General features: G+C 52.4%; 1 protein-coding gene across 4 annotated transcripts in view; it reads right to left on the reverse strand.

Annotated features, from left to right (window-relative positions):
- Positions 1-579: 579 nt before the first annotated feature.
- The window catches only part of BCL2L1 (BCL2 like 1), a 50,983-nt gene continuing 36,660 nt past the window's right edge, over positions 580-14,902 (reverse strand). For all 4 annotated transcript variants that reach the window (XM_054980710.1, XM_054980709.1, XM_054980711.1 and 1 more), the window contains exon 3: positions 580-3,321. In XM_054980710.1, coding sequence (XP_054836685.1) covers positions 3,184-3,321 — 138 coding nt within the window. In that variant the 3' untranslated portion in view covers positions 580-3,183. The remainder of the gene's footprint in view (positions 3,322-14,902) is intronic.

Consider the following 14,902-nt stretch of genomic DNA (forward strand, 5'->3'; position numbering starts at 1 on the left):
AAGCTGTAACAGAAGCATCTCCTGCCCCCGGCCCCACCAGGGCTCCAAGGCTGATATTCCCTTGACTGCAGAGTCTGTGCTCTCGGCTCACTCTCAGCTCTGTGTCTTCGGCACATCCCTTCCTGAAGTCATCTGTGGCCAGTGGCGCGCCACGTGCCTCAGCTTCCCTGAGCACTGCAGAACTTGACTGAGAAAAAGCGCTGCAGTGTTCAAAAACCTGTGTTGATAGAAACGTTAGGTCGGATCCAGGCTCAACGGGCCGTTTCCACCTGTTTCCCCTTCCTGCTGCAGACCTCCCTAGTGTCGTTCCTTGGGGACCCCTGCCCCAGGAGCAGCACTTTGCAGAGATCGGTGGGCTTCGTCGGGAAGGGCGAGTTCCATTCTGCCACTGGAAGACGGAGTCTGGCACCACCCCACTGAATAGCAGTGATCTAAACCTGAGACTGGTGAGGGTTGAACAGGCTTCCCCAGACTCTGGCGAGCAAAACCAGCCAATATTTGTCTAACGTGGCAGTTGTGCTTTGCGAGGTCTCCCTTCAGGACGGCAGAGCACCCCAAGAACCGGACCAGGCGATGATGCAACTCAAACACCACAGTTTTATTAGAAGAAATGAACTTCCACCTTGAAATCAAACTGTTTTTCTCTAATAAGGGTTCTGAACACAAATGGGTGGGTGGGTTGCAGGTTCAACATCCACACATTAAATCAAAAGGGGGCAGAGAGGGTAAGATGGCCCCCAAGCACGTGGGGCCGCCTGCGCTCCCTGTCCAGTCCCCACAGCTTTCCATCGTTTGCCGGGACTGGTGCACTGTTTGCAAAAACTAGGTTAATGGGGGGGGGGGGCGCAGAAGGACAGGGAGCACAGCCAACACACATAAATACAGACATACAGTTAACAAAAATAGTATTATTGTATTCACAACTGAATAAAACTACTCTCAGATATATACAGCTGAGCCTGTACAGGGAGGGGCAGAAAGGAGGCGGGGAGGGTCCGGCGGCCTTGCAGGAGGACAGAGAGATGCCTCCAGGTCATGTCAAAAAGATGGCTTCAGGTGAGCCGGGCCCTCTGATGGGTTGAAAATGGTACTGCAGGCAGGAGCGGGGGGTGGTGGTGGTGGACCCTTTGGCGGGGCCAGAACTGGGTGCTTCCCAGGAGACAGGCACGATGCACACAACCTGGACCTGGACACGCCCCCCCCAACCCCGGCAGCTCTCCCCCCTTGGCTGCTGCAGAGCCCAAGGGAGATGCAAACAGCCCCGTTATCTCTGCAAGGGATGACCTGCCAGTGCAATTGCCTTTGAACTCCCCCCCACCCCCCCGCCCCGTGGGCCAGGCTTCCATAGCAACTGCTAGATGAGGCCGGCAATTGCCAAGCACTGAGGCGGTTCCGTTCAGCAAGGCCTGGCTTTGCGTCTGGGGCTGCCCTACACCTGGAAATCCCTCCCCCCCCACCTCTGCCAAGGCAGCCCACAAGTGGTTCGCTCCACAAGGACCAATGTTCTGCCTCTTCCCCCTGGAGAGCATTGCTTTCTCCACTGAAGAAAAGCCACTGCAAGCACCCCCTAAGTGAGTTGGGGAGGGCCACTTCTGACACCCACTCTCCTCCCCTGAGCCTTGGGAAAACATGCCCCCTCCCACCATATAATCTGCACTGCTTGGCCCAGCATAGGCTGTTGATTTTTGCTTTTACTGGAAGTTACTTGGGCAGCCGCCACAGAGATTCCCTGGAGAGCCGGGCGAGCAATTAGCAGTCGATCGTAAACACCTTCCAGAGGCTGCTACGGAGGACCAGCTCTCCCTCTCTGCCTGAGAGCAAGCCCTGCTCTCCGCCCTCCATCTTGCGCCTGCTCTTTTTGCAACTGACAGCCAAGGGAAAGGCAAGCCTGACCCTGTTTGAGGGAATGCTGATGCCGGTGACAGGGCAGAGGCTCGCATCCTGCTCCAGGGGAGGCACTTGTTCCAAGAGGAGCGGAAGGAGAAGCCCAAAGTGATGGGGACTGGACTCGGCCCTTCCCCAGCCTCCGTGGGGCTCTCCTCCCTCGCTTGCACCGCCCCAGTGGTGTCTGCAGCGCAGTCTCCACCATCACGGCGACAATCTCACCCAAGCGTGTACCAACAGCAGTACAAAACGTACGTGCCATGGCAGTTCTTAAAAATTCAAATGCAGTGGTTGGAATAGGAAGGCCCAGCCACAGTGGAAGCCAGAGAGAAAATAGGCATTGGTTGAGGGAAGAATCAAATTGGAGGGGCAGGGGCAGAAGGGAGGCTGGGTAATAGAAGCTCAAAGAGGCTAGGGAGGCCAGCCAGCCAGCCTTCCGCAAAGGGAACAGGAGCCCAAAGGCAGCGCTCCTGGGCAGCCAAACACTGCTTTCTGAGCCGAGAGATTCCTCCTGGGCAGAGCGCACCAGGCACTGCGTCTTCAGGCAGGGCAGGATGAGCCCAGAGGATAATCCTGAAAGGGGGAGAGCAGCGTCAGGAGCATGCCCGGCCAGCTCGTGGGGGGAGGAAGGGACAGGTCACGGGATCCTGCACCTGACTGACCCCCCCCTTCAGTCCAAAGATTCTGCCCCATCCTTCATCCTCCCCCCTCCAAACGGCTGCCTGGTCCTGTCAGGCGATTTCTGCGCCCTGGAGATGCTCAAGCAGATATACACAAAACCAGTCTCTTTATTCATCTAATTCACTGAGCTCAGAAGACACCATGCAGAGAGGGGGAGGCTGGGGGAGGCGAGCCTTTTCTCCCTCCCTGGGAAACCCTGCTTGACAGCCAACCCCCCACCCCCCAAGCCACCCACACAAGTGCTGGGTCTGCCTTGGGTTGGGGGGGGCCTTCAAAATACAATCAAACGGACACCAGGGCTGTGAGTAAAAGGGATTGCCATCGTGTGGAGTGGCCGGATTGGGAGGGCACAGCACCTGGAAGTGGGGCGAAAGCCCTGCGTAGGGAACAGTGCCCTAAGGTTAAAGGTGTCTGTGGGACCGGAGGCACCAGGAAGAGGTCTGTGAGTTGTGGGGGGGGGAGGTGAGCCCTGGGGGTCGGACTGGGGAGGTTGCAATGCAGAGGCGCCCCCCCTCTCCCTCCCCCCTGGAATGATCACAAAGCTGAGGAGCAGAATGCAGCGCGTCCCTCGGCAGGCCGTCGTGGGGGAGCACCGACCGAGGCAGAGTCCGGGCCCGGCTATTTGCGGCTCAGCAGGGAGCCCAGGAGGACGACGCCGGCTACGGTGGCCCCGGTCAACAGCCACTTGTTGAAGCGTTCCTTGCCTTTCCGGCTCTTGGCGGCTGCGTCGTTGCCGTACAAATCCACAAAACGCTCCTGGAAGACAAGAGTGGAAAGAGGGTGAGACGTAGCCAGAGGGGGAAAGGTCTGCTGCCATGGAGGTCCATAGGGAGATCTGGCGGGAGGGTGTCCAATGAGGGTTCAAAAGAGCTAGTAGCAGGAGGGTGGTAAAGAGTCCAGTAGCACCTTGAAGGCTAACCAATTTTATTGTAGCAGAAGCTTTCGAGAGCCACAGCTCTCTTCGTCAGATGCAACTTTATTGTAGCATAAGCTTTCGAGAATCACAGCTCTCAAAAGCTTATGCTACAATATATTTGGTTAGTCTTAAAGGAGCTACTGGACTCTTTACTATTTTGCTGCTACAGACTAACACGGCTAACTCCTCTGGATCTGGTAGCAAGAGGGAGACGAATCGTCCTGAGCAAAGGTGTTGGGAGAGGGAAGCATCTGGAAAAGGGCCCTGCTGAGTGCAGGTGGCTAATGCTGGGGAGGGGATGAAAGCCCCCTCCCTTCATTCCTGGCTGAGAAAGGGAGGTGCTTAGTTGTGTGGCTGACAATGTCAACGTTGCAGTAGGAACTCTATGATGCTCCCCGTCCACAATATTTAAGAGCAGGCCAGAGAGTGTGGCTCAGACACCTCGGGGGCTCCTGCTACAGTGCCCCACTTCACCCCCTTGCAAATAAAGCAGCATCGCTCACTGCCTGGGAGGCAACACAGTCCCTCTTCTGCATGCTGGACTCCAGCAGGCTAATCGTTTGGCTGGAACAAGCGACCCAACCCGGGCCATGAGATACTGACCTTGAAACAAATGGCATTTGTTTCAATGAGCACCTTGGTGGGACATTCAAACAGGACAAAGCTGCATAGAACCCAGCCAGCCATTCTGAATGCTTGCAGTCATGCCAGGGCAAACGGCAACCCATGTACCCATGCAGTGCAAATAAGGTAATTTGTTCCGAGGCCGAAATTAAGAATCCATATCCAGAGCATCACAGTTTTCTTTTTTAAAAAATAGGTTACTAGTCCTTATGATTATGGAGGTCTGTCTGAAATGAAATCTCAGAGGTAAGGAAGAAACTGAGCTGGTTGTCCCGTTGTTTGGGAGAGGGAGCGCAGAACAGGCACTTGTCCTTCTCCCAAGCAAAGCAGAAGTACACAAAGGAAGACAGCCAACCAACATGAGGAAATGCGTTTTGCGCCCTTGCCTTGGGCGTTTGGATTTTGTCCCTTCTCTCTTTGGGTGTGTACGTCTGTGTGTGTGTCCTCTTCCTTCCTTTTAAGACCCAGGTGGACCCATCTGGGGGGAGCGGGAAGCAGTGTGCCAGGGCAGTGCTTGCGGATGCTTCTGGATCCGCACCGCAGAAGGGTGCTGAGTGAGACGCTACGGAGAAGCTACAGGAGGCGGTTACTTAGCAACGGCTCAGAATAGATCGGTTTATTGCTGACTTGGTAGATCTCTTTGGGTTCCCTCTGCCCTCTCATTGGGGAAGGAAATGCCGGGGACTTTCAGCCTGTCTTTTGCAGGCTCTGCTGGGGAGGTTCGTGTCTGGAGGCAAGGAAAAGCCACACAATCCAAATCAAGCACAAAAGACACAAGATCCACAATTCCCACCCCCACCCCCCGACACACACATCTTTACCCCAATCCTGTAGCAATTTATGCCTTCTTTCATAACTATGGAAGGCTGCCAAGTGTTTTGTAGCCACCCCGGGATACTTCTTGCTTTGCTGTAGGGCTAAAGAGCTCCCTGCGGTCTACCACTTAGAATCACAGAATCAGAGGGTTGGAAGGGACCTCCAGGGTCATCTAGTCCAACCCTCTGCATAATGCAGGAAATTCACAACTGCCTCCCCCGGTGACCCCTGCTCCATGCCCAGAAGATGGCAAAACACCATCAGGATCCTTAGCCGAACTGGCCTGGAGAAAATTGTGACCTGACCCCAAGGGGGTGATCGGCATTACCCTGGGCATGTAAAAAGGGGCACGAGAACTAAGCACTGATGTAACTTGCAGAAATAATTGCCTAGCTTTTATTCAGCACAGCTCAAATGCCCAAAGTATTTCACAGATTTTGCAACCTGGTGACCTGCACAACAGTCCTGTAATGTTGGCTGGTGTTGTCATTCTGGTGACGGTGAGGTGGGGAGTGGAATTCATAGCCTAAGGGAGATTATAACCAGGTTCCTCCAGCCCCGCAAATGGCAGACACTCCGCCACCTCAGAAGACAGAATTTGACATGAATCATCTACAGCAGAACATGGTCGGGGAGAGGGAGCTCTGACGCCAGCACAAAGGTGCCCGCAAAGCAAGGGCCGGTGACTTACGTAGTGGGCTACAAGGAAATGCCCAGCCCAGCTGTTACTAGCCCAATCTGACATCCGGAAAACGCCTCCTCAGCTTCAGCCAGGATAACTGGCAAAACCCTGAGCAAAATCCTTGCCATGGTGCACACAAGCGCTCTCAGTCCACATCTGAGTAACTCCCGCCACCCACCCACCCCCAGCCAAGGTAGGAAAAATTATGATTGAGCATACCCTCAAAGCAAACACAACTAGTAGCCCTCCAGTGAGTGGGACTACTGGCTGATCTAGCTCAGTAACGTGGCTCGCGCAGGTTTTTCCCAACACCTGCATGTGAGCTAGAAATGCTGAGGAATAAACCCAGCACCTTTGGCATGCAAAGCAAGTGTCCTGCCATTGAAGTCAGGCAGAACCAGTAACAGAGAGACCTTTGGGTTGGAAACATTCACAGCTGATCCCCAACTGGGAGGCAAAGAGGTAGAAGGCGGCAAGAAGAGGTTCCGTGTAACCTCATTGATCCAAAGGAAGTCCATCCAAAAACCCTCACATCATAATAAATATTTATTATTAATGTAAGGTATTGTGAGGACTTTTTTGCCCTCTTCTGGGCATGGAGCGGGGGTCACTGGGGGTGTGGGGGGGGGAGGTAGTTGTGAATTTCCTGCATTGTACAGGGGGTTGGACTAGATAACTCTGGAGGTCCCTTCCAACCCTATGATTCTATGACTTAGAAGGAGGATGCCTCAGTGGTTTCCAGAATAATCCAGCCCACCAACAGACCACTGCCTGGACTCTGAAGCACTTCCCTGGCACATTCAAGCAGCAGGCTAAGAAGGTGGCACCAGGTTTCCCGAGAAGCTTGCCACCAGCAAATGGGCTGTTCAAAGCAGGGCAGGAAATGCAGGCCTCAGGCCCCTTCACTGATTGCCTCTTGGGGATTATAGGCCACAAGGCAAAATAGTAAAGAGTCCAGCAGCACCTTTAAGACTAACCAACTTTATTGTAGCGTAAGCTTTCGAGAGCCACACCTCTCTTTGTCAGATGCATAAGCTGTGGCTCTTGAAAGCTTATGCTACAATAAAGTTGACTAGTATTAAAGGTGCTACTGGACTCTACTGTTTTGCCACTACAGACTAACACAGCTAACTCCTCGGGATCTAGGTCACAAGACTTCTCTGACATTTCTTCAGACCTCCCTGTCACACTGGCCTCTCTTTGCAACAGTTCCTCTGTCCTTTTGTCAAGCCTCCCCCGGCTCTACCAATAATTTTCATTGGTTCCTGCTTCCCGTGCCTATTGTCTACATCTCGGGATTCATTGCCACACCACCTGGGGATTTTTCCCAACCCTCAGGTTGAGAAGCTACTGCTGTCCCTAGGACTTCTGTTAGGTTTTTATTCCCTTATTACAGAGGGCTAAGAACACGCTCTTTTGGTCTCGGAGTGGCCGGACTGTTCATGAACATTCTGTGTCCTTGCACAAGTGTTCTGTACTTCAATGGGATCCGAGTCCAGGGTGGTGGTGGTCTCGGGAGGTCTCCCATCCACACCCAAATGGCTTCAGCAAGGTGGATCCATCCCGGGCTGCCACAGCATGGCCCAGAAGCCCAGCTCACATCTCCAGAAGCAGAGCCACTCCTGAACCAAAGGGCAAGAGGCAGGAAGGCTGTTGATGCCCGGAGCACAAGATCTATCACGAGTGAAGGCAGCGGGAGGAAAAGCCACAAGTCTGAAGCAGGAGGCGCACCACGAGGTTTGGGCACATGAAAGCTGCACACACACACACCCCATATGGCTGCAGTGGCACTGGGTTCTGAGAGGCAGAAATATCGGCCAGGGATACATGCTGTTATCAAGGGCACCTCGAGGGCAACCACACGATTTCAGGGTTTGGCTGAGTCACACACCCCTCTCCTTGGCCTAAGGACCATCCGAGAGGCCCAGAAGGACAAAATGAAGGTTGGTGAAGGCCGGCCTGCTCTTATAACGCCCCTGCAGGGCTCCAGATCCTGTTCTTTCACACATCTCCAAGCCGTTCAGCACGACCACAGGGGATAGCAACTTGCTTTTCAGAAAAGAGAATGGGGGAGCACTAGATGACACGGGGCAGTGCAGGCTTCGGACATTTCTTGATTCGCCCTGTCCACGGCCTCCCCCTTCCAAGTTGCTTTGGCTGTCCTGCAGCTCTCACCCATTTGGCAAAGTCACCCTTCAAGGGGGGAGTCCAAGCACCAGTTCACTGTCCGAAAGCTGAGGTCAGAACAGCACTGAGAAAAACTGAGCCGTTTCTTCATGAACGGAGGACACGGCGTTTCCTTTCGCTGATGCACTCCAGACAGCCAGGCCAACTTCTCCGCCCTTGCAAGATCTCCACCTGGCCTGGCCAATTATTCGTGTGTGATCTTTTACAACCCCCAAATCCTTCTCGGCGGAGCTTCTCCCCCAACTCTGGCTGGCTGATTTTTACATTTGCTCCTTGCATCCAAGTTCAGCAAACAACCAAACCACAATGGAACTCTATTCCCCAGCAGCCCAGAGAGCTATCAGTTGCCCTGCAATCCCACCAGGGAGAACAAAGGAACAAGACTGCCTCTCTGGGGCTCCAGCCAGTCTTGGGAAAGCTTCCCAGGGAACCAGGCAGATATTCCAGGGAGCAGACGGATGTCCGGGTCAATCTTTTCGGCAAGGAAACAGGCCTGCTCAAAGGAGGGGCAAACTGAAGTGCCTCTGACCCTTCCAGCCCTGTGATTGAAGGATTCTACAAGCAGATACTGAGACAGCAACAAGCTGCCTGCAGGCTGAAACACCAGGAAATCCCAATCTGAACCCTCCACCCTTTCCCCCCACTGCGTGTATCCAGGGCAAGGAAAGCTGCTGGCTGCTGTGGCCAGGGAAGCAGTTTCATTTACTTACTTCATATATGTCCCAGTGGGGAACCAAAGTGGCGTACGTCGTTCTCCTCTCCATCATTTTATCATCACAACAACCCTGTGAGGTAGGTTAGGCTGAGAGCGTGTGACTGGCCCAATGGAGATTCAAACCCAAATCTCCCACACCTTAGTCCCAACAGAGGTGCTTAACTCTTCCCTGCATCATTTTCACAGTCTCAGTCCCCCCCAACTGTTATTTGCTTGGCGGGGAGGGGGCAGGGAGGGGATGACACAGGCCAGATATGAATGCAGCGTTCTTTCCCTGTAATTTAACCCCAATGGGCTTAAATTACAGGCACAAAGGTACCGGCTGGATATGAGGAAGAAGTTTTTCACGGTCAGAGCAGTTCAAAAGTGGAATCAGCTGCCTGGGGAGGTGGTGAACTCCCCCTCACTGGCAGTTTTCAAGAAGAGGCTGGATGAATATTCGTCAGGGACGCTTGAGGCTGATCCTGCATTGGGCAGGGGGTTGGACTAGATGGTCTGTATGGCCCCTTCCAACTCTGTGATTCTATGATTCTATGAAATACAGTCAACAGTAATTTAAAGAGGGACAATTTAGGTTAGAACAGCATGACGGGAAGGGTCTGCCTCCACAAGACAAGCCCCTCCATTCCACTCCCCCCTAGTCTGGGTCACAGCGACGAAGGGAGCAGTTTCTGTCCAGGTCTGAGCCCTGATCCTCCAGCATTTTGAAACTAACCTCCACCCAAGGAGAGATGCTTGGTACCCCTCCCCTGAGGAGGCTGGCTCCTCCCCCTTTGAGAAGGGCTGAGGGGGCCATTATTTTTCTGCCCCCTCCCCTCCCATTTGAGAAGGACTACAAGGGCCCCCAAACCTGCTAAATTCCCTATCAAAAAAGGTCTGTACAGCTCTTCCATTTAGGAAAGGTGACTGGCAAATAATGTTGTGATCTGAAGCTGAATTGGGGCTTCTAGGGGCCCTCCTGATTTCATTTCATGCAATTTTAGTGTTTATTGATAGATCAAGATGGGTAGCCATGTTAGTCTGTCTGTAGCAGTAGAAAAGAGCAACAGTCCTGTAGCACCTATAAGACTAACAAAATTTGTGGTAGGGGTATGAGCTTTCAGGAGTCACAGCTCACTTCAGCCCTAGAATCTTCAGCTTTCGTGAACTCTGACTCCCGAAAGTTCATATCCTACCACAAATTTTGTTAGTGCTACTGGTACTACTGGACTCTTGCTCTTTTTAGTGTTTTTTAAAGTCACACAAGTGCACGCCTGAGGGGGGATATTATGAAGGGATAGACAACGCTCCGAGACATCTTCCGGCCCCCTGCACCCCCCCCCCTTCCACAGAGGCCTTTAGGGTCAGACCTTCTTGCAAAGATCCATCTCAGCATTATTGGGGTTTCCTCCTGGATGGATCAAGGGCAGCGCCAGCAATTAACAGGCCTGGAGAAACACAGCCCCAAATGCCCCCACCTCTTTCTCTGCCCCCCTTCTGAAACCTGCTGCCCCCTCTGCAAGCACAAACCTATGCAGGCCTTGCTGGCTTCCAGCAGGGCTGCCAGCGAACCGTCTCCTGCATGGCAAGGCCACCAATGACATCAAGAGACCAGCCATGACCGTTGCCAAGGATGCTGGCCGTGTATGCCGGGTCTCGAGGTCACAGCGGCCACCGACAGCTAGCACGCCCAGTGGCTCAGATCCAGAGACTCCACTTTGGCCGTGGAGCATACAAAACCTCCGCCCACTCCCTCGTTGCTATGGAATCTGTGAAGGATACTGGCCTGTTCCTACTCCATCACTCATGGCACGCTTTACTAAGCAGAAAAGGGCATTCAAAAGGATCCTGGGACTGGCGTGCCTTTCCTGTGAAGAAAGGCGGACTGGGATGTGGAGGAGACCGCCTTGACCAAGCAGCATTCTGGGTGGCCTTGGGCCAGTCATTCCTGCAACCTTGCCTGCCTCTCTGTAGGTTGGATCCTGCACAGCTGGAACAGTGAGCGCATGGCCCTTTCTCTCTAGCTCTTGGGGCTAGAGAAAAGCACCACTACTAGGGGAAGAGTCTGTAGCATCTGACCTAAGAATACTGTGAGGATAAAAAACAACAACAACAACAACAACATTCAATTTATATACCACTCTTCAGGACAACTTAATGCCCAATCAGAGCGGTTTACAAAGTATGTCATTATTATCCCCACAATGAACACCCTGTGAGGTGGGCGGGGCTGAGAGCGCTCTGAGAGAGCTGTGACTGGCCCAAGGTCACCCAGCTGGCTTCAAGTGGAGGAGTGGGGAATCAAACCCGGCTCTCCAGATTAGAGTCCCGTGCTCTTAACCACTACACCAAACTGGCTCTACACCAAAATGGGGGCCTCGCCCTCCAGCGCTTCCCTTCTTATTTGGCTGACCGATTCCAGAAGGGGGTGCTGGGAGACTGCTGCCAGGGTCCTTGGTGTTTATGGTAGGGGGTCCCATTCGTCTCCCCCACCCCCTGCCAGCTTTTAGTTAAGGGGATGAGCTTTTAAACTCATTCTACAGGCTGTTCTCCCTGAGAAGTGTTTTATGGGAATTGAATTAAAGCACTAGAGGTTTGGGGTTTTTTTAAAAAAAAATTATTTATTGTTTTATTTACATTATTTATAGTCTGCCTTTCTCACTGAGGCCAGATGATTTTATGCTCTTGTTGGGTTTTCAAGAGTTTTTCAACTGCTTCAACTTTTAGGGTGTTATTTATTTATTTATTTATTTATTTATTTATTTATTTATTACGTTTTTAGGTTTGCGAACTGCCTCAAACAGGCTCTACAGACAGGCAACATAGACAGCATCTAAATAAATATAAATGAACAAACCAGAGGAGAAGAGAATGATGTAGGCCGCTTCTACCTTGTTGGAGGAAGGCAGATTAAAAAATTGAGAATAATTTGTAATAACTAGCATTGCATTCAAGATGCGGGGGTGGGTGGGTGGGGGCGGAAATAGGTTTCATGTCTTGAAAGCCTCGTGGGCACACAACGCTGATGTATCCCGAGGCCGGCTGCTGCTCTAGCAAGACCAGGGTTGCCTGTTCTGATTGGCAGCAGCTCTCTCGAGTCTCAGGCACCTCCTGCTACCTGATCCTGTTCACTGGACATGCAGCCGGGGATTGAACTTGGGACCTCCTGCATCTACCCACCGCAGTACGGCCTCTTCCTGCAGCATCTAAGCGGACTAGATGGACCTTTGGTCTATCCCAATCATGCTGTTCTTACGTAAGGCGCCCCTCCCTCTGTCCTGTTTGCTGCCAGCCTGCTGGAATGGCATCCGCTCCCCCCCAGGGCCAGGCTGGCCCCCATCCCATCTCATCAGTCACAGGAGCCTCCATTTCAAGCGTCGCCAGGCTGCGGTGAGTGCCCTTTCCGCGATCTGACCCGAACCGGAATGGCCGCAGGGAGGCCCAACCCATGCCAGTTTCGGCTGTGACCCCATGCTACTCTGGCCATCTGCTTCCGTTTGCCAGGTGACTGGTTGGAGCAGTGACATCCACAAAGAGGCGCATCAACTATGCCATATGGTTCCAGGAAGCTCACAGGAACGCAGGAAGCTGCACTATGCAGAGCCGGAAGACTGGTCTGTCTAAGTCAGTACTGGCTGTTCTGGCTGGCAGCAGCTCTCCAGGGTACTTGGCACCTGATCCTTTCAACTGGAGATGCCCAGGACTGAACCAAGGAACTTCTGCATGCAAAGCAGACGCTCGTCCACTGAGCCACAGCCTTATACCTCCTTCTGCCAAAAAGTAAAAACAGGCAACGCCCCTAAAAATGCTACTCTTTTGTTATGGAATCATAGAGTTGGAAGGGACCTCTAGGGTCATCTAGTCCAACCCCGAGCAGGAAATTCACAGCTATCACCCCCCCATACACACCTTCCCCAGTGACCCCTGCTCTATGCCCAGAGGAAGGCACAAAACCTCCAGGATCCCTGGCCAAACTGGCCTGGTCCTTCACAGAAAGACAGTTAGATCACAATCAGTCCCATTTTGCAAACGGAAAACAGAGAGCAAGAAGCCAGGGACTGGAGAACGGCCTTGCTGAATCTCAACAAAGGTTATTCTAATCCAGGGCAAGGTCTCCCACTGTGGACAAAGTTGCTGTTGGGAACTCCATAAAGATAGCAGCTGATGAAGGCAACCCGCCTTGCTGTTTGTCTCCACTATCTGGCAGAAAAAATTAGCTTGCCCAGAGCTGTATTAAGATTCCAGGGCAGAAGGAGGACTTGAACCCAATCCTGTAAGGTCTAAACCTGGGTACTGTGTGGTGCTGCCGGCAACAGTTTCCCTACTTCCAGACCAACATTGCTTCAGGTCAACTGCAAGGGATATGGATTAGTCCAAAGTTCTGTCCTATTTCTCAAGATCTCAGGCGGCACTGAATTAAAGGGGAAGTACATTCTGAATGGGGGCCTGCATGCCCCTCGGGGGTCCCGTTACCAGCAGGTCTCCATCGCTGCAACATGAAAGGAATTCATCCTTCAAAACTGTTTTCAGTTAAAGCAAAAGAATTAAAATATAATTCATGGTTAACAACAACCGCCCCCCCCTACACAGACTGAAGCCAATAAAAACCAGTCCAAGCATCCTCCATTTCCCCCCCATCATTGATCCTGTATAACATAGAGGGGAAAGCCACTAAGGCCGCATGTTGCTGAAGGGCCTTGTAGCTTACAAGAAGCATTGAGCCTTCTAGTGTGGTCCAGAATGTTGGGACCCCTGAATTCAAATCTCTCTGCTATGCAGTTAAAACAGCTAGGCTTTCAAAAGACACTATGTATATGCCATCAAGTCACAACCAACTTATGGTGACCCCAGCAAGGAGCTTCCAAGACAAGGAAGAAGCAGAGGTGGTTTGCCATTGCCTTCCTCTGCAGAGTCATCCTTGGTGGTCCCCCCATCCAAGAACTGACCCTGTTTAGCTTCCAAGATCCGGTTGCCTTCCCCCCATCCCAGTATCTTTTAGGATTTCCCAAAGAGACTGACAGTGTTTGACATTTTGAGCTACTGTGAGGGTCAAATGGGCAACAGTACTAAAGAACCACACTGGTCTAGATTTAAGGGCGCTCCACAGCACTAGTACAGGTACACATAGATGAAGAGTTAGCTGGTAAACCCACCTACACAACTACCCTCACCTGAATCACCCAGGCAAGCCTGATCTCATGAGATCTCAGAAGCTAATCAGGGTCAACCTTAGTTAGTAATTGGATGGAAAACCAGGGTTGTGGAGGCAGGCAATGGCAAACCACCTCTGTTCACCTCTTGCTATGAAAGTCTCATTAAAGGTCGCCATAAGTCAGCTATGACTTGATGGCACTCTCCACCAATATTTAGCCCTATCTGGATAGCCTAGACCATCCCGAGCTCATCAGATCTCGAAAGCTAAACAGGGTCACCCTTGATTAGTAATTGGATGGGAGACATTCAGTAAAGACCAGGGTTGCAGAGACAGGCAATGGCAAACCACCTCTGTTCACCTCTTGCTATGAAAGTCTCATTAAAGGTTGCCATAAGTCAGCTATGACTTGATGGCACTCTCCACCACCACCGACACAACTCACATAAATGGTCCATGTGCATCTCATGAAACTTCAAACCAGTGTGTGTAGTGGTTAGAGTACCGGACTAGGAGCTGGGAGACCCAAGTTCAAGTCCCCTCTCTGTCATGGAAGCTTGCTGGGTAACCTTGGGACAGTCACACTCTCGGTCTAGCCTACCTCACAGGGTTATTGTGAGGATAGAATGGAGAGAACAACGGCAGCTGCTTTGGGCAGAAAGCTGGGGTATAAGTGAAGGAAACAAGTAAAATAAACCACAGAGGAGGAGAAGCAGCCATCTTTCCTGAGCCCCCTCTATTGACACTGCATGAGACTAGACCACTTGGGGTGGAGTCGTCCTCTGCATGGGGAGCGCCCCCCTCCGTTTAAAGGCAGAGGAGGCAAGCACAAGCTGCCTTCACAACAAGGCACAGCTGCAACGGTGGTGCTCAACTGCTCCCCTGTAAAGTGAGAGAGGCGGGGATGCATTTGAGAGGATGAAGAGAGCTCGGGGGCTGGCGTGTCAAGGTTTCATCACAGGACCTGATTTCAGGCAGCAGGAACTGAGAGCAGAGCACGATGTCTGTGGATGGTGAAGCATGCAGAGCTGCACGTTTGCAGCAGGCTAGAGGTGGATGGGAGAAGGAATAAGGATGTCAGCAAAGCGAGGGAGGGTCGATTCCCGTAGAAGACAGATGCTGGGGACGGAAATCCCTCAAGAGAGCAGCACGCTTCGGGTCAGCAGCCAGGGGGCAAGCCCCCCCCCAAAGGACAGACCCACATCTTTGTCTTCCCCTTGACTGGGAAATATTTAGCAGTACAAAATATGGGATGTGATGTCATCA

This window comes from Eublepharis macularius, chromosome 5, assembly GCF_028583425.1.
Source record: "Eublepharis macularius isolate TG4126 chromosome 5, MPM_Emac_v1.0, whole genome shotgun sequence".
NCBI classification, from domain to species: domain Eukaryota; kingdom Metazoa; phylum Chordata; class Lepidosauria; order Squamata; family Eublepharidae; genus Eublepharis; species Eublepharis macularius.